Source organism: Brienomyrus brachyistius, chromosome 3, assembly GCF_023856365.1.
Source record: "Brienomyrus brachyistius isolate T26 chromosome 3, BBRACH_0.4, whole genome shotgun sequence".
Taxonomy (NCBI): Eukaryota; Metazoa; Chordata; class Actinopteri; order Osteoglossiformes; family Mormyridae; genus Brienomyrus; species Brienomyrus brachyistius.
Window position 1 is genome coordinate 25,958,307 of NC_064535.1, and position 24,761 is coordinate 25,983,067.

General features: G+C 47.7%; 1 protein-coding gene across 4 annotated transcripts in view; it reads left to right on the forward strand.

The window, feature by feature from the left end:
* The window catches only part of LOC125738126 (fatty acyl-CoA reductase 1-like), a 40,721-nt gene that overhangs the window by 10,392 nt on the left and 5,568 nt on the right, over positions 1-24,761 (forward strand). For 3 of the 4 annotated variants that reach the window (XM_049006785.1, XM_049006786.1, XM_049006788.1), the window contains exons 2-8: positions 2,127-2,380; positions 15,304-15,479; positions 17,735-17,914; positions 18,053-18,230; positions 20,077-20,121; positions 20,783-20,901; positions 21,567-21,634. In XM_049006785.1, the coding sequence (XP_048862742.1) occupies positions 2,127-2,380; positions 15,304-15,479; positions 17,735-17,914; positions 18,053-18,230; positions 20,077-20,121; positions 20,783-20,901; positions 21,567-21,634 (1,020 nt within the window). Of the gene's footprint in view, positions 1-1,248; positions 1,485-2,126; positions 2,381-15,303; positions 15,480-17,734; positions 17,915-18,052; positions 18,231-20,076; positions 20,122-20,782; positions 20,902-21,566; positions 21,635-24,761 lie in introns of those variants that run through there. The other variant, XM_049006787.1, reaches the window with a different exon arrangement.

Below are 24,761 nucleotides of genomic sequence, written 5' to 3' on the forward strand. Positions count from 1 at the left end.
CCTTAAAGTACGGTGGAGGTGCCTCTGAGAAGGATTTAAAGGAAATTCGGCTTGGTTTTGAGTTAAATGAATGTTCTTCAACACTGTATGGGTTTGTGTGTGTGTGTGTGTGTGTTTTACTGGCAATGGGAAGGTTGTTAGGATGGTTTAGTGGACAGCTCGGAGCTACAATGCCTTGGAGGTCATCGGAGTTTGAGGGGAGCAGTGTCTGCGAGGGTCAACAGAAGCATAAGGTTGAGCAGAATAGGAAGTCGTAAACCGCTCCAGGGAAGTGTATTTATATGCGGTTGTCCTGGTGATTGGGGGGGGGGGGGGGGGGAGGCCAACATTAGCATTGGCTGTGTCATGCCCTGTGGCATCTGTACTCTGTGCTGACTGGCGATCTCCCCTCCTGTATGATACTCTGCCAGGACTATTGCCCTTCTTGGGCTCATGGAGGATTCTGGTTAATAATAGCACTGTTGAGGGAGCAGGTCCAACCATCTGGGGAGCCCTTTTTAAATTACAGACTAGAAAGCCGTCATGCTTTTGAGGTAATTTATTACCATCCGATGCTAGTCTGGGGTGGTAAACAGGTAAATAACCAGACACCCCAACCCCCCGCAGCAGAGGTTCTACTTGGTTGCTCAACCCCTAAATGTCCTCAGGGACTCATTTTGAAAATTCCTATTGACCTTTCAGGCAAGTTTTGTTGAGTATGCTCAGAATGCAGAGTTATACTCCTGCTTTTCATTTGAGCTTTTAATCATGATTCCCATATGGCCTGGATTGCTACCTGAGCCTGGCAGATGCTGATTCAATAAGATTCATTTGAAAGCTAAATAAGCGCACGCAATGATCAGTGTCATTTGAGGACGGGTTGATTCAATTAACGTTCTTAAAAATAAATAATAAAAAAATAACCCATTCCATCCTATTCTCTGATGCTTATTTCGGGTCAATTCGCGGGGGCAGCAATCTAAGCAGGGATGCCCAGACCTCCTTCTCACCAGCCACCTCCTCTTTGGGAATACCAAGGCGTTCCCAGACCATTGGCCAACTCATTTTCTGAAAGGCTTCAGAACTTCAAAGCCTTGTGAGATAGCTCCTGTCTTTGACGACTGACACCTGTTGGCACTTGTTGGAGTCTGACGCAGGGAAGCAGTGGCAATGACGTAGCTCCTAGTCCTGCTGGGTTTATTCCTTATCAGTGGCGCTGCTTGTTATGGGAAACCAAGGCCGGGGGCCCTTATTTCTTGAGCAGCTGGGATGTGTGACGTTCACCTTGACGCTGTCTGCAGCCTATGTCCAGATGGCAACAGATAATGATCAGATGCAAAAGGAAGGTGGATAAGTCACCATATCGCTTCAGAAACGTCATGCCGATGCATGATAGCGATGAACCACAGCCTTATAGCCCACTTGCCAGTGAAAGGTTAACGCGAGTTCAATCAGCTGATAAGCTTCCGGAAAGGATGGAGACGTCACTCGCTGTCCACGAAAAGGTGAGCGGGCTCTTTGCTGGCATTCCTCAGAGTTGATCGCCCAGATGGACAGCTGGGTAAACACATGCTGCCAGCCGTTCAGCAGCGAGACGAAGACTTGTTTACTGCTATGCTGGTACAGAATAGATGGTGAAAGAGTAGCTGATAATTCCCAGAGCTTGGCAGACAGTCTTTGTTCAGATAGGAGTTTAAGAGGAATGGTTAGGGGCTTTTTCAGGTCTGAGTCAGAGTCCTGAAGCATGTGGACTTCCCACTGTATCTTGCACAAGCTGCCTTGAGTCTTGTTGAGTCAAAGGGCAGCAGGAACACCCTTGGGCCACGATCTTTCCTTTCCCAGCCTCAAATGTTTTCGGCAAATTGTCCTCTGTCTAGGTTTTGGGCAGATTTTTGGACCCATTCGATACCCCTTTGCTTTACTGGCTGTGAAGTACCTTTTGGGTAACCTTGATGACTTGACTTTATTACTTCTCGCTCGAGATGCAGAAGTAGGTGTTTTTCTTTTTCCTCATGGAAAAAGTGATCATTATTATTGCTCACCTAAGCCTGTTGTGATGACATGCCCGCTTATCCATGTTGAAATACAAGATGTACTACGCATCGCATTCTTGACCTCTTACTCACACTTGCCTCCGTTTCCGACAGGGCCCACCTCAGGCAGCCTGGGACCAGAACAGCGGCGAGACCAGACTTGTGGACGGGAGGACAGCATGGCATCCATCGCAGAGTACTATGCAGGGAAGAGTGTCCTCATCACTGGTGCCACTGGGTTTATGGGGAAGGTGCTGGTGGAGAAGCTTCTGCGTTGCTGCCCCGGCATCAGCACTGTGTACGTGCTGGTGCGACCCAAGGCAGGACAGTCCATGCAGCAGCGCGTAAACGACATGATGAAGTGCAAGGTGAGAGAGGCATTGACTTGACTTGAATGGGGATGACCTGTGAGCTCATCTACATGACTGTTCTGTCATATCCAGCAGTTTGGAATAGGCCTTGGGGTGTGACTTGCCCTTTGTCGTCTCTGTCTGGGTATTTGGTTTTATGTTCCCATTGACTGTCGAACATTTAGCGGCTATTGTCAGACCTGCCAGCAAGCGAAATGAGTAAATGTCTCTTTGGAGTTTAATAAAGCTTGTAGAAGTGGGTGTGAGCTGGAGTTAGCCATGTTTGTCTTGATAAATACTACTGATACATAATACACTGAGTTCACAAAGTGTGATATGGTGTCTCAAGCTTAACGTTGGGACTTTGTGGAATGGAATGTGTGCACTGTAGCAGTCTGAACAGAGCGGTTCAGTTGGGACACTTCTGGAATACACTGATATGAGGGCACGCGCTGGGAACCTGTGCCTAGCACAGGACCGCTCTCCCCCCGCTTGCAGGCAGGTGTGGTCAGCTTGGTTGAAAGCAATTAAGCTTTGGTATGACATGTTGGACAAATGTCAACGGTCAAGCTGACTGGAGCAAGAGCAGGCCAGAGGATGCCTTGGCCGGCTTACAAGTGAACCCGGCTTGAGGTAATCTGAGAGCAGGTGCACGAGTCCAGCCTAGAGGTTATCTGGACTGCTCAATATCCTTGTTCAGCAGAGGGAATGTCTTAAGATGTGTGTTTAAGATATCTTTGGAAAATCCTAACAGATTAGTAGAATCTGATTAACTTCCATTTGGTATATTAGAACTGCTTTACTGTTGGCTTGTTTTCAAATTGTGCTTGAATGGTACTATGGGTCCTTAGCATGTAGAGCTTTTACAGAAGCATATGTGAAGCGTGCTGCATGTTTCTGCTTTCTAAGAGGGTGACTGCTGGCTGGAAGATCCGTCATCTACTTTATCTCCAAGATTTGAATGAGTTCAGTAATATCCTTGTAAAGTGGGACAGACTTTCGGAAATGGTTGCCTTATTGTGTTAGTCGCCTTGTTTCATGGTTAATTGCAGGTTTAAGTGGTAAGAAGTTAGCTTTTTAAAAGTGGTCCAAGTGCTAGCATTGTATAAACCCCATCCTTGTTTGCTTAGAATGTAAGAGCTCTGAATCTTTATATGTCAAGCCCATTTTAGCCTTTCATGGAAATAATTCCCGAAATGTTTCTAAGAAGTAGATACTTCAGAAACGGAAATGAAGGGCTATTTGAGACCATTCTGAACGCCCTTTGATCGTCCTCTCCAGTGTTGCTCTCGTAGCACCTGTTGCTTAGTGACAGGCAGCCATCGTCATGAGCTTCCAAGCACCAGTTTTGTGACTGGGTTTCGCCATTCCCCTGTCCGTTAAATCGTGTGAAATCTCGAGTCCCAAAATATCAAGGCAGTGACACACCCGCTTACTCCTGGTGCATTGTGGGAGATGGGCAAGTGTACATCTGGGGGTGGGGTGAATGTGAAGAATGTAGGATGGGGGTTGGGGGGGGGGGGTTTGGAGCAATGCTTGCCTTATGGATACTGACGGTTTCTGGAATTTTGCTGACAAGGGCTGGGTGCTTTCCAGGCAACGGCGGGGTGGGTTGCTGGGGGGGTCAGGCATGCAAAAGGCTAGCCAGGGAGATGACTGCCATCCCTCCCACCAAGCACTTGTTCAGGCAGATTAACTTCCTCTGTTTTCTAATGGTACTCTTTGTCTTCAGGCCTATGGCACAAAGCAGTTATTAAGGCACAGGTATGTACATTCCTGGTTAGACAGGTTCCTGTCATAGTAGAAAGCCAAACTTAAAACATGTTTGGTATCACAATGCCAAAGGGTGACTTGGACTATATGCTGAAGGTGTGGTCTGTGTAGCCCTGTGCACCTGTGCTGCTGGCCTCCATACAAACTGGTCCCTGGAATTACTGAACCAGTATGGGTGTGGGCAGTAGAATCATGGTTCTTGGGCGTTTGCTCTTCGAAAGAGACTTTATCAGGGTTCTTTATGTATGGCTTGTTTATACTTCTGTAACAATACACACACAGCTGATCCAGCATAATCCTGAACCCTCCTTGTGTAAGAATTGGTCTCCCAATGATTGCTCATGATGAGGTGATTTGTAATACATGTGCAGAAGTTGAAATGGGACAATGGAGCTGAAACACCTGGTTTTAGACCACGATAATTTCTTAGTTTGGTGTAGGGCCTCCATTTGTAGCCGATGCTGCTTCAGTTCATCTTGGGAATTACAGATATAAGTCCTGCACAGTAACCAGAGGGATTTTCAGCCATTCCTCTCGCAGTAGCCAGGTCACTATGTGATGTTGGTGAAGGAAAATGTTTCCTGACTCACTCCTCTAAAACACCCCAAAGTGGCTCAATAATATTCAGATCTGGTGACTGTGCAGGTCATGGGAGACGTTTCAGTTCACGTTCATGTTCATCAAATCATTGTATTGCTACGGTTGTTGTGTGTATTGGTGCATTATCATCCTGAAACACGGCACCACTTTCATAGTACAATGTTTGAACCACTGGGTGAACATGGTCCTTCACAATAGTCCAGCAGTCCTTGCCAGTGACGCGCCCATCTAGAGCAAGTAGTGGGCCTGGGGAATGCCATGACATTGCAGCCCAAACCGTCACTGATCCTCCCCCATGCTGCACTCTGGGTACGCAGCGGTCTGGGTGGTAAGTCTCTTTGCAGCTTCTTCACACCGAAACTCTCCCAGATGTGGGAAAGACAGGGAAGGTGAACTCATCAGAGAACAATACGTTTCACATTATTTACAGCCCAAGATTGTGAAATCTCAAACACTTTTGACCAGGTGTTTGGGTTTCATTGTTCAACTTCTGTACATCAATGGCCCTCTTTGTTTCGTAATCCATCTTGCGAGAATAATGGTAGGCCAGTAGTCATTAGAGATGCCGAAATATTTTTTTCTATTCCGATACCAATATTAAAATTTTGAGTGTCTGCCTGCTGTAACATTTACTAAGCTACTAAGCATTAAATGAGATTTATATCAATTAGGACTGTCACTATTAATTACATCAATGATCGAGTACCGATTTAATCTGACGATTCTTCAAGTGGTGGTTTATATGTGATGTAATATCGCTGTGTGGAAATATTTTGTATTCTACAGATATTGAGCAAAAGCAAGTGATTTGTCGTTACTGCTTTGTCTGTTGGCAACTAATGACCATACCGCCAAATTATTTAGCAGATGTTGGTAGACCTATTTGGTTTCACGGATAATTTTAAACTCTTAACTACGACAAAATCTTTATTGCAATGAGAACTTTTTTCCAATATTGTTCAGGTCTACTGAGGAACACACAATGCACTTACAAAAAATATATGGTTATGTACCAAATTATGAAAGATATGGTTAAGTGACAGGGCTATTGCTATTTTAGCAGCGATTATTTTGACATAAAGTAAATTTAAGCATGATGTCAAAGTGAAACATAGGCCAAGCTACTCCGAGAGACTAAATGGCATATGCTTAGGTAACCTTGCATTAGTGGGTGAGTCTGCCAAACCTGAGAGTCTTTTTAGGTGTATTTGCATTGCATTGGTGCTGTGGTGATATTTTAAGCTGTACGTTGCAGTACTGACAGACGTCTGCATTTTCATTCACTTTTAATGCGAAGTGCTCCCATACAACTGATGCTTTTGCTCAATGTGGACCCTCAACCGCTATCGTCTACCTTCCGCCATACTGCTGAGTAACCGAGAAGGAAAGTCTAAATCGATGCTTTTTAAAAATCAAGTAATCGAGTTTAAACAAGTGGTAACGAAAGCTCCAGCATTGCTACATGGCAAACTATCTGCATTTAGTGTTGTAGTGCCATTAGTAGAGTATGCTAAGAATAGGAAAATGTGACGATCACTTTACTCAAAACAAAAAAATGCTACACCACTACACTATAGGAGGAAATATATGCCCAACATGACCTACACAAGTCTGCTTTGTTTTATTTAGTATCAACTTTCACAAAAATGAACAGATTTCTTAAAGTGCACATTGCACAGCTGTTGCGAAATATAACGAAGATCAAACAGAAATATCACTTTATGCCCCAACGAACCACTTCCATTAGAAGTCTTCAGTACAAAATATACGATGGCGCACAGACAACTTTAATAATTAACCAAATCTTAGAAAGTGTATAAATTTTACTGTGTTCAGACACATGAAAAATCAGCACTAGCCTGACATGCATTGCGCTGGATAATGTACAGTTACGGTTTCCACACAGCCAATGTGCATTAGCCATCATGTGATCCTCACTCCTGCTATTCTGATATGTCCTGCCCAACTAGATCTATCTCGAATGGGTAATCTGATTGGTTTCTTACTCCCCTAATTTATCCAGTCCTACGGTTTTTGTCGGTATCCACCTGAATCCGATAGTGAATATTGGATCTGTGTCATCTCTAATAATCACTGGGAGAGAGATGTATACTTTTCTTCTTCCTTGAAACCTCCTGACTTTATACTCTATGAATCTGGTGGCTTGATGGACTTTGGATCTGAATCTAGCAGTGTCCCTGGCTGCTCTAGCCAACTTCGCTAACGGTAACTCTCTTGCATCTACTGCTAGTGCAGCCTTGCATTAGCAAATCGCTATTTATTCAGGTGGATCGCGGTCCAACGATCTTATCACGATTCTGTTTCATGTTGGCTTTTAAACTATTTTGCAAGTTACTGAGCAGTACAGCCAAGCTAATTCCCCTATTTTAAAAAATAAATATAGCGCAATAAAGATTCAATACTTTCAAGCGGTTTATCCATCACGTACACAGTTGTTACACATACAACATGCAGTAAAATGTAACCCTGGTTAATCCGAGCAGCTGTGCATGATAACAAAATATAGAAAAAAAAGAATATAAGATAAAAAATATATGAAATGTTCAGCTGTACATAATCTATACATAAGTGATAGGTAAGAAGTATTTTGCTGTGTAATGTAAGTGCAATGTGCGAGATGCCTGAGGTACGTGGCAACAATGTGGACAGTGTGAAAGCTACAGTACTTGTAGGATATGTCATTGTTACAGTGACTGAAGAGTCACTGTAGAGTCTGGCGGACGGCCTAGAGGCATTGAGTATTTTCCTGGTTTAGGAGCCTTATGACCTGGGGGAAAAGCTCCTCCTTGACCTTTCCGTTCTGGTCATAAGGCTGCGGAAGCGTTTGCCTGAATTCAGCAGGCAAAACAGAGAGTTATTGGGGTGGGATGGATCCTTGGAGCTTTTGGTATGTAGCTCAGGTTTTACAGCGGCTGTTGTAGATGTCTTATAGGGAGGGCAAGGCAGATCTGGTGCGGCACTCAGCTGCTCTAACCACCCTCTGCAGGGCTTGCCGGTCCTGGGCAGAGCAGTTCCTGAAACACGATGTGATGCTCATGGTCAGGATGCTCTCTGTGGCAGCTGAGTAGAAGGCCTTAAGGACAGCAGGAGAGACCTTAAACCTCCTCAGCTGCCTGAGATGATAGAGCTGCTGCCTCGCCTTGCTGACCAGAATACGTGCATGTGTGGACCAGGTGAGGTCCTCCTGTAGGTGGATGCCGAGGTATTTGAAGGTGCTCACCCTCTCCACTGTAGCACCACTGATGTAGACAGGTGTGTAAGAGCCCCACTGCCTCCTGTAGTCCACAATCAGCTCCTTTGTTTTGCTGATGTTCAGTTGGAAGGTATGAGAACTTAAAAGACAAACATACTTGTCGAACTCTTTCATGTGTTTCCTTTGATTTGGTTAAAAAGGTTCCTTGTGTTGCCATCTGACGTACAAACCTTATCTTTGCAAATCTTGCAGGCTTAACTATTACTTGCTCGTGTTGATTTTGGAAAATCAAACAAGTTCTATATTACAAATATCAAATTCTTTTTAGGGTTCCAATTCCTCAGTGCATGAAAGAGACTGAGAATTGGTGAATTGTATCTCAGGGGGCAGATTAGTTCATTCTGCGCTGTAGTTTACATTCAGATACACAAACCCAGGTCCCTTGTGTGGTTGCCCTGCTGTTGGGTGAACCTTCAAACCAGCGATGAAGCTGCCAGCTCCCAGTTTCTAACACCTTCTGGTGTGTTTCTGTGTCTCTTCCCTGCCAGGTGGTCCTGGGGCACTGAGAGCTAGTGCTGTGGGTTCCCGGTGTTATACCTTAACCCAGCCTTCACCTCCTGCTTGCTGGCCCTATTTTATGCTTCCCTTCTCCTCCACTGGTTGTGAATTTGTTAGGCCGTACTGAAGCCGGCCATAGCCAGAGATGGTCAATCTCGCCCATCTCCTTTACACTGGGCAGGCTGGATAAGTGCCCCCTCTTTCTGCAGCGTGATGGTGGAATCTTGTACCATTAGCTCTCCCTCTTCTGGGTTGGGCTTGTTCCTCGGTAATGGGACACCTGCATTACACCAGTACCTTTCAGTTAATCGTTCGGTTGATCGTGGGAGTGGTGCATAATCGGTGGTTACACCTGTTTTCAGGAATTAGCCTGGTTTTTTCAAATCTGAACGGAGCTGGCAGAAGTTCCGAGACGCTCGGAGATCCACCCATAACACTAAGGCCTGCAGCCATGTTCGCTGTTATATCTTGCCAAACCCTTGCTGGCATTCATTTCTGATTCACTCAGGCTGCGCTTTCACAAAGGATGGACTCGCCACACCCAGAAGGAGATGAGAGCAGTAGTGAGTATCGTGAGTGCAACCCCCCCCCCTCCAAATCAGTCTGGAGCTAAATGGCAGTGCTTTTTTGTGTATTTTTGGTCTATAGAATGGCAAAGGAGCAGCCCATAAGTGTGGCACACGCCTGGCGCCATTAACTAGTCCCTTTGGCACGGGGCGAGATTGACATGACTCTAGCCGGCTTGTTAAGTAAACGTGAATCTTTCCGGCCTTTCGATCCTTTATTTCCCATGGCGATGTTACTTACAGTGCATTTAGCTCTTAAAATGTACCTGATGGCTCGATGTTTGGACAGTGTTTACAGTGCATTCGCTGCCAGCAGTTCCCTATGAATTAAGCTGGGCAATAGGCCATTGTATAATTAGCCTGCAAATGAATGGGTCTTTGCGGAAGATGTAAGCTGGCACCAAGTAGTACGCCCCTGCACTAGTGCTCTGATCCAGATGGAGGACTGGCCACTTGTAGAGGCCCCCTGTGTGTAGGAGATGGGGGGGCGGGATTTCTTGTGTATCAGGACTGATACCTTGTATGGAATTTGTCTACTTGGGCTGGTGTCCTATCTTGCATTTTAAGCCTTAGAAACATGGTTAGAGTTCCAGGCCTTGGCCTTGCTGTGTCTATTTTTTTGGTGATAAAATAGATATTCATTTATTATTATTTTTTTATGAGGTTAAAAGAATCTGCTACCCATCTGGATACAAGTTTGACTTGTGACTTGACAAAACCGGTTAAAAGTTTTTCCATGTTTTAACCACTAAACGTAAAATAACTGACATAGGTAATAACTGACTTAAGTTACATGACTGACAACTACAGATGCAACGATTGATTGACCAGGAACTGGAATTGGTCGATTTTAAGTGTGCTCGTTCCGGACCAGAGTCCGGTATTTCCCGATACCGAATCATTCCCATTTACGGATCACACAGTGATACACAGAGCAGAGGTGAAATTGTAAATTTATTATGAAAATAAAATGTTACGTTGAAGAAAAGCTGATTTTTATTTGTATATGCTATCAATTATAGTTCTTAGAAAGAAAGCCGGAATTTGCCGGAAATCGGTATCGGCTGGTCAAGTCAGGTCCGGTCAGGTTGGGGAGCAGGCGCTGATGCAGCGCGTTGCCACACCCACCACACAACGAAACTCCTCCTGATTCTGGCCGGCAATTCCACCAGGCAGATAAATGGTCCAGTCCCACCCTCCAGAAATGACCATCCATCTGCCGCAGCCGGGTGTTATGTGGGCGTCCCCTTGGCCTGTTCCAGCCTCAGGATTGTGGATCCTGTGAGCCGGATCACCCTCGGGGAAACGCGCCACATGGCCATAATGCTGTAACTGAAGCTCCCTCACAATGCAGGTAATGTGCCTCCTTCCGGACTCCTCAAGCAACCGCTCATTCGACAGGTCAAACCAGAAAATACTCAATGCCTCTTCTCCCAAGAGACACAGTACCGAAGGGGTCCGGTCTACGTCTCAGGTCACTGGATGGTGTCCATGTCTCGCAGCCGTACAGCAAGACAGAGAGCACCAGGACCCTAAAGACTTGTCTCTCCAGCAAATCAGCGCATCTCCAATGACAACTAGATTTAGGCCGAGTCACAAATTTGATGAAAGACTTGAACTCGACTTTGGACTTAAGGGCATATGACTTGATTTGACTCAGGCTTGCAATGTTTTGACTCGACTTGACTTGGACTCGCCAAAGAGTGACTTATTCCCAACCCTGGAGCTAACTAAAGCAGGCTGGGTCTGTTGTGGAGAGCGTTTAAGCCTCTTGAGTAGTGTCATTCGTCGGTGTGCACAGTCCCAGGTGAGCTTCCTTAGGAGCTCTGGTGGCTGAACCTACGTGGAGGCATGGAAAGATGTGCCTATGCTGTCCTTGTGTGCTTAAGGAGAAGCTCACCAGCTGACTGGTACAGAACTGAATGTCTGATATTATAGTTATGCTGTGGGTATATGCTTCTGCTAAGCCATGAAATGCCTGTGAAACAGTGAATGTGTTCACATTGGCTTCCTGAAAATGTCATTCAGGTTGCCTGTTTCTCTATGGTGTGAAGCGTAATCACCTCTTCAGATAAGCAGGGTGAGCAGATTCTTCCCATAAACCCCCCTCAGACCTGGCAGGCTTGCAGCTTGACACTAATCTGTCACTTCTAAGAGTGCAGCTTCATGTCCACTGACACCTTTCGGTTAATTATCGTCCTTGATTTACGTTTTGAATATTGTGTTACGGGGAGGTAATTAATCAGTTCAACGGCTGCTTCTGCTGAATGTGAATGCGTCTCTCTGGCCTGTCTGGGAAGGGGTGATTTTAAGGTCCTCTGAAGGTGGCACGCTCGGGCCTGCTTCAGACTTTTTATAGCAATGGGATCCAGTCTGAGTGGCCAAAATTCTGCTGGTCATGTGATAGGGGAGCCAGAAGACTGCTTGTCATGTGATATGGGATGCCTCAATGGTATTTATTACCCGCCTCAAAATAATCAGGCGAGTGTTTTTACTATCGTCAGGTGCTAAAACACTGGGGCATAGGTCCTGTTTGTGACGGACTGGTGTCTATCTCTGAACAGCCGCATTGTATTGTCAGTCACTGAACCATGAACGTTTCCTGCAGCAGAAAAGTTCTGGAATTGCTCAACCTGTCTGCTCCCCTGCATGGGAGGAGGTGGCGCGTGACAAGGCCTCCTCTCGTCCAGCTAGCCACACCGCCCTGCTGCTCCTGCAGACACGCTCACATTTTTAATTTTATCTCTCCGGCTTACGGGATTTGGTATGGTATGTCTCCCCTCCTGGTGTAGAGTTGAAGCGGCGTTCCCTATATTTGACACTACAGAAGTGTTAGGAATTTGTCAGTTTCTCTCTGCCTAAGAGGACATTTCGTCCCGGCAGCTGGTGCTTTCCTCTGAGAAGTGTTGCTTGCATGTGTTAGTGCCTCCACCTTTGTTTACCGACATGGCTGAAAGATCCGAGTTTTCTCATAAGCGACAGACATGCGGTCAGACTGTCTTAAGCGTGGAGGTTATTCATTCTTTGTATTAGTAACCACTTTCATCTTTGTTAGAAGACACCTGTTGAAACATTAGCTATGTTAAGCACTGCTTGGAGATCTCATGTCTAAAACGGTACAGACCCTAAGATTTGCGCGGTGCCCTGAATTTCTTGGTTTCGGAGCTCTGCATTGAAGCCCTACCTCCCAGAAACACACGTGGAGATGAAGTGAGCCAGCAGAGTGCAGGAAGAGAGGAACTGACGCGCTTCATGTTACATCATGCTTTCCCATAGGCTGCAGAGCGTCCCCTCTCATTAGTCAAGGGCAGAATCACATGATGCATCTGAGGGGAGTAAAGGAATATGTGTCGTGTAATTATACATCCCTGCCTGATGTTATCCTATTCAAATTCCAGTGGCTGTCGGAAATGCAGACTGGAAGTGTGTGCACCAAGGCAGCCTGGAGCTGTCAGTCCTGCCACTTTGTCACCTCTCTGTGCTAATGAGTGCACTCTTCTTTGTTGGCTTAGTCCTTGTTTGATCTAATCCCAGGCTGGGGGTTGCTGTGCTACCTGTCATCTGTCCTTCAGACCCTTGTCTTGCCTGAGCAGGCTGATCTGGGGTGACTGGGGTTGGGTTTAGTAGGGGGTCATGTGACTAGGCCTGGGACACGTGTTCTAGTCTTACTCATCGTTCAGGAAGAAACGCTGCTGGTTTGGCCACTATGGGTAAAAATATCTTGCGTTCTGAATGTGACTTGTTTGTGCAGCTGTTGCACAATTCATGCCATGAAGCCGTTTGTTTCTTCGAGGTCTCATTTATCTTTTAAAATACTTTTAAGTAAACTTACAACCAAAGTTTCTTGTCTCTGGTCATGTGAGCAGCCTCGCCCGACTTGCCTTCCGTTATCAGCATGAGCCCCAGCTGTGCTCTGACTATTCATGTCCCGGGTCCAGTGGTGCCAGCCCGTGCTTGTCGCCGAGCAGCTGGATCGCTCGCACCAGTTAACGCACACGCACAATTGTCCCTTTCACGGCTGCGGAACCTTCCACAGGCTGGCAGGGAGGAGCGGTGGGGCCGACCAATCAGCCGGCATCCCCTCACCGCCTTCCCCACATTGTATGTCTGTGCAGGACACTCAGCGCATTCCAGGGATTTATCCAAAACGCACACAATGCGGCCTGTATTCCTGCTGCTTGTCAGTTCCTTAACAAAGGGTTCACCTCGCACGGCCTTCCCAAAAATCCTTCTCCCTAAAAATAGCTCTGCTCTGATCTCGTACGTCTTCATTTCCACTTGGCCGGCCAGCAGGGCCCGGCCTCGGCTGGGCTGTGGAATTCTGTCGGTGAAGTGGGCGAGTGGCACATGGAGGGAATCTGATCCCTTTACCCTCTGCCTCCTTCCACCCCCCCCCCAGCACCCTGCCAGGCTTTCTCTCCTGACACACGCCCTGACCGCCTTCTGGCTTGTCTGTACCAGCTTTGGACTCCTTTCACAGATGGCATCTGGCTTTAGGAATGTACCTCCATAAATGTTTTGGGAGATTAAAGGCCTCATCCGTGGATGAGGGCCGATTACATTTCTGCTTCGCTGCTGTGTGGTATGACCCCTGCTGGTGAACGCTGAGTGTCTGCTGTGCCTCGGTAACATTGCGGAAAGGTTTATTGTTATGCCGTGGGTGTTCGGCTAGATGTACCGTGAAGTTTCACCACTTCCTCATGAAGATGAACTTTGGGTGAAATGAGTGGCTGCTCCTTAATAAAGGCTATGTGTTGAAGAGCCTACTATGGTAAAAATTCACGCTGAGGTACCACACTGCTGACTGTTTTTATCCTCTCATAGTTTCTGTTGTGACTGCCTCTGGGTGGTAATAGGTGTGTGTGTGTGTGTGTGTGTAAGTGTTACAACACTGTCCTTTATTCTGCATTGGTCAGCGGAAGAATGAAGGCTTTTCTACATCAGGATGTCACCGGTTGGTTGTCAGCACCACCTGCCCACTCAAACATTGCCCTTTTCATCCATGCACTTCCAGTGCACGATTTTTTTACTTCTGCCGATCTGGAGTCTCAAGACGATGTGGTCTTTTATAGAATATTACCGGCCGGTGACTCATGACCGGGATGTTTTACCTGAAATCAGCAGGTTTTCTGTGGTACAGGTGTAGTGAAATGCAGGCTCCTTGCGTCTTTGTGAAGCTTGCTCCTGACAGGATATGCTCAGCAGTCTGTGTCTCTCCCCTGACTCTCTTGTGAATGCAGCGGAGGACTTGGTGTGTTCTTCCTGTCTGGGAACTCTGCCTGGATGGTCTGTATCAAGTGGCTGCATCTGGAATGTTCTGTGCAGGTCGTCCTTCACACACATACCAGGAGCCATGTGCATTTGTGACAGCTTGCATGTCAAGAGAACAACATTCCACCACCACATGGCTCTGTAAAGTAGCACAGGAATGTGTGTGTGTGTGTGTGTGTGTGTGGGGGGGGGGGGGGGGGGGGGGTTGGGGATCAGTTCTCTTCATTTGTGAGCTCTTACACTTTAGAGCTTGTCTTTTGTACCCACAGACTACCCTTGCCTGTTGTACTTGATACGTTATTCCTTTGGTTAGCCTATATAACATGGGGGTGATCGATCAAGGAGGCTGGTACCACATTTTGTTGTACTTGTGTATTCTCGCTTGCGCAATGAGAAATGAAAGAAAATCCTTGATTAGTACTGTGGCAGCTTAGCTAACACCATGTGAGAATTCTTCAGAAGCCAGTTTCCCCAGAGTGATGAGTAGTGGCAGGACAGCCGTGCCCAGTTGGGGGAAGTGCCAACGCGGAAACGAGAGGCCCGTCTTCCATGAGCTGCCTACGGGAAAGCGGTCATCAGTGTAGCTGCTTGTGGTCACATGATATAGAAGTTCTTGATTCAGTCCCACTCGCTTGGAGGACTGTGCTTCTTTTGAAAGTTTGACTTTGGGTTAAGGCTGCATTTTCAGAACATCACTAATGCTCCATGTGCATTTATGCAAACATGCATTAAAATAAATAAATAAACAAATAAATAAGTAAAAAAAAGTGGGCAGTGGTGGCTTGATGGTTAGGGGTGTGCACTTGTAATTGAAGGATTGCAGGTTCGAATCCCCGACCAGCAAGGCACTCCTGAGGTACCCTGAGCAGCTGATTCAAACTTTCCTGTAAGATGTAGGCTCCTGTGATGGATTGCTTGAGGCTGTGGGGGTCTTATGTGGCAGCGTTCTTGTGTTGCAGCTGTTTGACCGTGTGCGGGAGGACAACCCAGACTTCCACAAGAAGGTGGTACCGGTGAGCAGCGAGCTGACCCAGCCCGGCCTGGCCATCAGCCCGCAGGACATCACCAAACTGGCCGCCTGCGTCAACGTAGTCTTCCACTGCGCCGCCACCATCCGCTTTGATGAGCCTCTCAAGTGAGTGTTTCTTGTGGTTCGAGAGAGACTAACTAAACCTCTGTTCACCCCGGCAAACTTAGATGATGGTATCATGCAGTTTTAATTTTTATTTTTTTTTAAAACCACTTGGATGTTTTACTGGAACATTTCAGAGGACACGCCAACTCTGCTTCTAGGAGTTTAACCAGCACCCCTCCCCCCAGTAATGGGTCATCCCCTCAACTGGGAATTGACCCTGGAGAGTTCCGTATCTTAACTTCTGGAAAGGGATCATCCACTAATTGTGTCCTCGAGCTTCGTTTTACTATATTTCTGGTGGAAAGTGTACCCCTTCTGAATTCCCTATAGTCCCAAGCCAGCAGGTCCACCCACATGATCCAGACAGGAAGACAGTAAGAGGGGTCATTATTAAAGTCAGGTGTTTGTGCTGCAGTGGGGGTGGCTTGATGATCCGAAAGCCAGGAAGTGTGTGGTTTTCTGCAGCCGAGCTTTTATCATATCCGCTGGGTGCTTTCACACTGAAGTTCTGGAGCCTTGTGTCTGGTTCCAAGTTCTTGGGTTGTCTCAAGTGGGAACTTTTTTTTTGTAGCTCCTGACCTCTTTTGTGTGTCACTTTCACACCAAAGAACAGGTACTGGGACCTTTATGCTAAATAGGTTTTTTGCATGTACCGTAAGTTAAACATCACACACAATTTCTTATGAAACTACACCACTACCCCAAAACAATGGGAGATGAACTAGATGTTTTGTTACTTATTGGGGGGATTAATCATGAGAAAAAAAGGGCCTTTTATTTATTTTTGCAACCTGTAACGCATTTACAATTTAATGTTCGGACCAGTAGATTGATCTTTAGTCTTCTGCTGAATAAACAAAGTAACTCTGTCCCGTTATTAGGCACGGGGAAGTTTTTCGCCGCTGGCACTGTCAGTTAATAAAGAAAACATGTCAGTGACAATAAAAATAAACAATAAAATTTCCCAATGCATAAATACAAACTCGCAGGTAAGAGGGTATTTACTGATGCAGTAAATGTAACTGAGGTACAAAAATAAATTTGCATCTGCTCAATTTTTGCTCCACCAGCACTGTTTCTATGCACTTCCGCATAACTTCCAAGTTAATGCCATTGCTTGTGGTCAACCAGTCGGCAAGATATCACTGTAAGTGCCTCCCCAGTAGTGTTCGTGTTGGGACAACAAGTACCCAGTCAGGAGTAGGGAAGGGTTCCAGACACTGCCTCTGAGGAACTATAATCGGGTCGAGTCCCTGCAGTGTGAACATGACAAAGGTTCCTGGTTCCAGGAATAAAGTTCTGGTTCCTGAAAGTCCGTACAGTGTGAAAGCATCCATTGTTGACTTACTTTGAGGTGATACAAATTTACCTGGATGTCAAAGTATTTGATAAGCTTGATACCAGGTTAGCAAGGCTTTGATTAGCCATTGGACTTTGATAAATGGCTTTTGTTTAGGCTTTATTTTCATCAGTATGACTTTGTAGGCTGACTTGGGTCTAACGACCTATATTTCAGCTCCCATTGAACAAAGTAGAGTGTGTAGAGTTGTGGATTTTGTTTAAGGTAATTACTGCATGCATGGGCCTGTTGAGGGATCTTACTGCATAGTGGTTTCTCTTTTAAGCCATAATTGTTTAAGTGACTTTTCCCTTTAGATGCAAGCACTCACTTGCTTTTGAAACAGTTTTAGCATCTGACTGAGGACAAGGGCTTCAGCACCATACTTACCCTGGAAGCATACAAGACACCCCATATTAAGCAGAGTTGTGAGAAGTCTCTCTTTGATTTGTTCTTGTGCTGAGGCACTGTGTTGAGATGATGGAAACGACAGGTCTTGGTATGTCTGCCTTCACAAAGACCTTGAAGTCTTGGTCTTGCGTACATTGGATGCAAGGAAGCTTAATCTGCACTGTGGTATATGATTGCTGTCTTCTGCAAGGAAATGCATTGTTTGACTGATTCATACTCCACTTGGGACATACCAGGATTTGGGCCTGTGGTCCTTGTCACTCTCACGTGAGATTTAAGCCTGAAGAGGTCGCCTTCTCTTTGCAGTTACTGTAGTTCTAATCCCATTAATCACATTTCCCTAATACTGATATGGTATGTTCTAGAAAAGACATCTGAATTGAAGTGGAATCTAGACTGGAGGCATGGCGGAGGGAACACTGTGTTCTGGTCCAGTGTCGTGCGCCACCCAGTTGTGATGTGCTGCCCCTGAACCCTCTGCTCTCTTCACCCACCTCTCCATCAGACACGCCCTCCAGCTAAATGTCATCGCCACGCAGCAGCTGTTGAGTCTGGCCAAGCAGATGCAGAACCTAGAGGCCTTCGTCCACATCTCCACCGCCTATGCAAACTGCAACCGTAGACATATCGACGAGGTCATCTACCCTCCTCCCGTGGAACCCAAGAAGCTGATTGACTCTCTGGAGTGAGTACTGAGCAGCCACGGGTTGATCCTTCCCTCTGCATGTCACCCAAAATGCACCTCTGCTCGTACATTATTCTCGTCTTGTACAAGTTCAGAGCAGCACAGGCTTAACCTTGCTGTGTCGCCCCACTCCCCTAGGTGGATGGACGATGGCATGGTGCGTGAGATCACGCCCCGCCTCATCGGGGAGCGGCCCAACACCTACACGTACACCAAAGCCCTGGCAGAGTGCGTGGTCCAGCAGGAGAGCGACAAGTTGAGTGTGGCCATCATACGGCCTTCCATCGTGGGTGCCAGCTGGCAAGAGCCCTTTCCGGTGAGCATCCTGAAGCTGCCGCTCTCCCCCAATGGCCCTGATTCGTGTATCCATGTCATACTGGTGATGAAACACCATTCTCTTTGGTCATTGGTTGGGACTTGTGGCAATCATGACATCATCAGCTACGTTCACTAAAGGTTTATGGTCTTTGGCACAATTTACCACTCATAGCTGTAATTCCATTTTTGTTGGCGCTGAGGTGCTCATTGATTGAGGCTGTTGACGTCTATTTCGTGCCGATGTTTTCATAGTGGCTGCGTTAGCCTGATCTCATGGTCACCACTAACGACGAATGGTCTGGTGTTTCTCTAGCTCCCTGGCACTGGGCTAGGAGCTGGCAGAACAGGCTGTGGTTAGCAGACTTTTCCCCGGTGGTTTCCATAGCTAAGGATGCCTGTAGTTTCTAATGTACTTTTCCAGCTGGAGTAGCAGAGCCGTAATCCTGAATGATGGCGAACGGTAACTGCCGGATTAAAAGGACCCTGATAGGAAACCCCTGAAAATGTGTCGCTTGAAGGAGTCTGGCTTGTATGAAGCAGCCTTTTGCTGTAATGGCTCCGTTTTCTGCCCTGAAGAGGCACGAACCTGATGCTTGTGGGGATTTTACTCTGCCATCGTTTCCTGCTTGGGATCACATTAATGATGATGTGGCCTTAGCAGGGGCAATCCTAGATATTTTTAAGGTGGAGGCATAAGAAGCCATAATTCATACAGGGGGGGGGCCAAACTTATTATCCAATGATGTTTTGAGTCGGTGAGTGACGAGCCAGTCAGCCTTCAGCTGGGACCAGTGCCCCTGTGGGCCTGTGCCTATATATATATATATATATATATATATGCTCCTGAGCCTTGCGTTTAGTTTTCCATCAGGAAAGGGTGTGTTATCGGTAATGACAGCGTTTGTTTTAATGCCATGAAGGATTTGTCTTGATTTAAATAAAGCCCTGCTGGGGTTTGAGTGTGCCCGGGCCTCGTCCAGCTGCTTCCGGTCCGAACCCAGGCTTGACATCAGCAGGTATCCCACCTGCAGCCCAGAGAGCGTTTGTGAAATCGGAGATGTGACAGGCGTCGTTAGAGGTGTCTGGTTTCACGGCCTGCCAGCGGCGACCGGCTACAGCGTCCCTGGGGGCTGCCAGTGACATTGTGCTTAATTGGGGGGGGGGTGTAAATCCCATTCGCAAGGCTAGACAGGCCACGTGGCTCCCCACTGTATGACGCAGGTTTGCGCCATACAGTGCCTGTCCTTCTCTGGGGGGGGGATGGTTGACGTTTGTACACGGGCGTGTCGTGGGACTGTTACCATGGCAACACTGCCTGTTCTGAGATGCTCGTTCCATGGGATGTTTCTGACGGTGGAATGTGGGGCAGGATGAGCCATTGCTAATGTAATTTATTACAGTGCGTTAAATATGTTTTACTTCAATTCATTAGCTGATGAATAATTATATTCCATTACTTTGCAGGTTAGTTTTCCTGTTTTGTGCAGGAGTGTATTTGGGTAAAATGGCTCAGACTGTTGCTAAGTGCCTGACTGTGAGTGCAGGGCCAGGTGCTGAAGCTCGTGGCCCGTTGGGTCTGGGAGGGGCAGCTCCTTGGCAAGCGGGACACACAGAGTACACAGGGTGGGGCGCTCAGAGATTCCTTTAATCCTTTATCCCTGTGAGGGTCCCCTGTGGCAACTCTCCCCCTCCCCCACAGCCCATAATGCTCATGAATAACCCACAGTCTGAGAAACACCTCGGTCTCTTACAAGTGGTTTCATGCATTTTTAATTTACTAATCGATGTCTGTAGTTTTGTTTCTCCCCACCGACGCAGTAAGACCCTGTGTTTTCGCTCCTTAGGGCTGGATCGACAACTTCAATGGGCCGAGTGGGGTCTTCATCGCGGTGAGTCCCTCCCTGGTGGTGTTCAGATTCCCTGACGGAGCTTTGTCTCTTTGGCAAGCCTAGAATGCAGGGGTGGGGAACCTGATCCGTGGAGAGCTGGTGTGAGTGTGGGTTTTTGGGATGACCTCACAATCAGCCAATAACAGTGGGTCCCCATGACTGGAGTTGAGTATTGCTGCTTTATTATTGGCTGATTGAAAGGTGGTGCAGTGGTTAGCACTGTTGCCTCACACCTCTGGGACCCGGGTTCGAGTCTCCGCCTGGGTCACATGTGTGCGGAGTTTGCATGTTCTCCCCATGTCGTCGTGGGGTTTCCTCCGGGTACTCCGGTTTCCCCCCACAGTCCAAAGACATGCTGAGGCTAATTGGAGTTGCTAAATTGCCCGACGGTGTGCATGTGTGGGTGAATGGTGTGTGAGTGTGCCCTGCGATGGGCTGGCCCCCCATCCTGGGTTGTCCCCTGCCTCGTGCCCATTGCTTCCGGGGTAGGCTCCGGACCCCCCGCGACCCAATAGGATAAGCGGATTGGAAAATCCCGCACCGGCTCTCCATGGATCAGGTTCCCCACCCCTGCTAGAATGGTTCTGGGAACCAGTCGCCTTTTGTGAGGATCTGGGTCCCACCTTAATTGTGCCCCCTTCCCCTGGCTGCTGCCCCCCAGGCTGGCAAAGGCATCCTACGCACCATGAGGGCCAGCAATGACGCAGTGGCCGACCTCATCCCGGTGGACGTAGTCATCAACCTCACCCTGGCCGCCGGGTGGTACACGGCCGTCCACAGGTGACTGACGCCCGCCTCCGGCCCTTGGAATGTGACGGCCGCGCCATCCACCCCGCATCTTTCGCCTTTAGTCAGATAAGCGGTTTCTTGGTATTCCATAAATGGAGGTACTGTTTCAGAACATTAGTCATCAGTGTTCGCGGGGCTGTGGGCTGGCAGCTGGCCTCGCTTAATTGTACCAGATGCCTCTTCCTTAACCGAGTCGCCTGCGTACCTCTGCAGAGCTGCTCGGGACAGCGGGACCCTGTGCCTTACAGGGGTGGGGCCGCCGGGGCACTGGCCCCCAGCTGAAAGATGATTGGCCCCTCGGAGTGCCCCTCTCCTGTCAGTCACCAATTTCAGAGCATATCATTGGCTAATAAGGTTGGCCCCTCTGAAATATCCCCTTTCTGGGCCCCACCTTAATAAATCCTGGAATCGCCCCGCTACATTCGCAGCCATTCCTGACAACGTGCCCCAAAAATGCTACAGACAGAGCCGTGGTCTGCACTTCAGTCTTATTTCTGCACTCCTCAGGAGGTCTGGCCTCAATAACACTAACAAGTGTCTTTTATTAAAATGTAGGCTCATGAAGCACATTCTGAGGAACAGCCATCACCGTAGCCTGAAGCAGAGGTATCTTCAATCTGACTTCTTTCTTTTTCTCCACCCCGTTTCTCGTTTAGACCAAAATCTGCACTGGTGTACAACTGCACAACGGGGGGTATCAACCCCTTCCACTGGGGAGAGATTGGTGAGTGTGTGGGATTGTGGGTCGCCACGGCAGCTCTGGTGGGGGTGGGTGCTCTGGCATCCTTAGGTATTCTGTGGGCTTCAGTGTGAACTGCACCATGTCATGTCCACTTTCGGGGGGGGGGGGCGCACTGTGTTGTTACTCGGGCATTTTAAGCATTTTATTTGTAAGCGATGGATACGGCAAGGTGCTAATGTTTGCGTGTTGGTTTACGCAAAGTTAATTTACGCAATCTGGGTGGTGATTGTGCGCCCCCTGCTGGTGTGTTATGAGTCTACCTACATTGCTAAGTGCTGTGACCTGGGTAGGTGGGAGCTGGCAGTGCAGGATCTGTTGGGCTTGGCAGACTTTCGTATTGATGAAACGAATAAAATAAAGATAAATCCCTTGTGACTGAAGCCCCGTACACCTGAACCAAAGCCCCGAACCCCTCAGAGGCCCCAGCCGGCGTGTGTGGGTGCAGAGACTTCACGGAGCTTTGTGATTGAGACGCATCACCGTGCTGAGAGCTACTCCGTCTGGAGGGGAATGGGAGGCTGCGTCAGTGAGCAAATGGCTGTACAGATGAAGGGTAGGAATGCGGATGCTTCCGTTTTGGGTACCGTGCCAGCTGTGATTAGATAGTGAGGCCATTGGCCCCCACCCTCCCTTTTGGAGATGGACTCGGCTTCGCAGTGGCTCTTCGGATGGTGAAAGGATGCACAACCAAAAATTCCGGTTAGGACAGTGCTTCAAAGTCCGGTCCTCGGGGACCTACAGTCGATCCATGTTTTGGCTCCTTCCGAGATCCCTGCCAGACGGTCCACATTTTTGTATTTTGCCAACCGGGAGCTGGGAGAGAGCAAAAACCTGGACTGTCTGTGTGTCCCCCGAGGACCGGATTGGGAAACGCTGGGCGTGGCAGACAGTCGTGCCAGGAGATTTCCTCCAGAATGTCCATCCGCAGGGACGGGGCTGGGAGGCCGAGCCTGGATAAGCTGTCAGCTTGCTGGGAGTCTTTACCAGTCCTGTTAGTTTCTGAATGAAGCTCCTTGCACTTGTGGATAATCACTTCAGGCAAGTTTTTGGTAGTTAAGCTGTCATACATCGGTCACTAATTCATGTCCCGAGGCATTTTTATGTTTAACTTCTTACTATATCTGTAAAAACAGTATTGAATTACTTTTTTGTTGTTTCGTTAGTCTTACACCAAGTGGAGCAGTTATCTAAGGTCTCCTATTCGATCGTTCCATGAAAAGTTCTTTCTCAATATCAGTATAAATTTGCATTTATAGACCCAGACGAAGCTGATCGATATGTTTGGTCTCCAACAGTAAAGCATGAGAGACTGTCAGCTTTCTGACCCCAGTCCATTCCGGTGATCTGAGCGGAGCAGATACCTGTACTAGAATTACAATGGGTATCACCATGGCAACTGACTTTGGGTTTGAGGTCTGCTAGGGTCATGTGATACTCCTCTTAGCCTTCTGTGCTGACATCATGGCGGTGGCATGCCTGTCTGCCGCTTCTGACTTGGATTAGAGCCCATCAAAGCTGTAATGGGGGAACCCCAACCCCCCCTCCTCCACTGTGCACTATTTGGCAAATGCCTGTTATTGGATCTGCGATATCTGTGACAGGTACCGGAGGACACGGCAATCTGCACTGACACCATATCCCCCCGTTGTCATGCTTCCAAGGCGCCGGGAACGGCAGCGGTTTTCTCCTTGTAACGCTAGAGGAGCAGGCCAGTGTTGACAAGCTGACCGCCGCTTTGTTTTGCCCATGGGAATCTGCGGACAGATCTCGGCCCCATTTTTCTTTGAATCTTGGCCGGGTGTTTGGGAGTGGAAATTCAGCACTGGCTATTTTATACCCCCCCGCCCCCCCCATGCCCGCGCCGAACTCTCTGGGCAGTGGACACCCGTGTCTGCTGGGGTTCCTGCTCTGCTTCTGCGCAGCCATGCTGCAGCTAATGCAGACGCCTGCAGCTAATGCAGACGCCTGCGCCTTGTCAGAACATTTAATCGAATCTCGAGTACCTTTTTTTTTTTGTCTTTCTTTGTCAGCAATCCCGGCCCAGCCTTGCATTCCTAATTAGACCTCACTGTTGATCGGGGCAGGAAAATCCCAGTTGAAAAGCTGGAACTTGTCAAGGCACAGGAGGAAGGCAGGGAATCGACGGATAGCAAAGGCTGACCCCCTGGCATCTCTCATCCCACCCCGCAGCGGAGTGAGGGTCCACAGGCGTTGGGGCTCACTTCCGCTACGTGTCGTGTCTTTTGATGATGTCATTAATGTGGCTCTCTGCATACTCACACCCAGGCTGCTCAGTCATGTCCTTAAAAGGGAATCTAAATGAATCTGAGCGTCTGTCCAACATCGTTTAAACCCTGCAGTGGGAGGGTATCCTGTTTACATCAGTGTCTGACTTTCAAATGCAGTTCATGATTCGGCGCAATCCTAGCACTCTCCTGCAGATAAGAACTTGGTAGACCCCTGTGGTTCTTTTGCTTGGAAAACCAGAATTAATCTCCCATTTTTAGTGATGATCTTTGTTTAAAAGGAAAAGCATTCTTGTTCTGATAAGCGTGCAGTTCAGACCAGAAGACAGTATGGCTCCCTTGTAGTTTGACTGGGGCTTGGTTGGGGGTTAGTTTCTTATCTGCTCCGTTATCTGTTATTGAAATTGTATTATTGTTTGAGTTTCATGTAGTTAAGTCCTCCTGAGGTTTGTGGATAAGGGTTTTTTTTCTGTGCAATGCTTGCGTTGGGCTAATTTTGTCTCCCCAAACTGAAGGCTGAACAGAAATCTCTGCTGAAACACTTAACTCAGGTTTTCTGTTAAATCTGCACTTTTGCACAAGAAGCAAGTGTTTTTTTGCAGCTGCTGCGGCCGAGGAAACTGAGAAGCGGTGTGTGAAAACGTGCCCCTGCGGAGTCAGTTATTAATCTCAACTAGTTGGATTTTTATTTATTTTTTCTTCTCCAAAGTGCAGGTGATTTTAGAGATACCTTGCAGGGGGAGGGACAGTTTCAGTCCAGGCGCTTAATGTGCCATTCTGGTGGAAGCCTGATGTAATCAGCCTCGAAGGGGGGGAGATGAATCCCACACTGGTCATTGTTTTTCTTCAGGGTGCATCTGTGG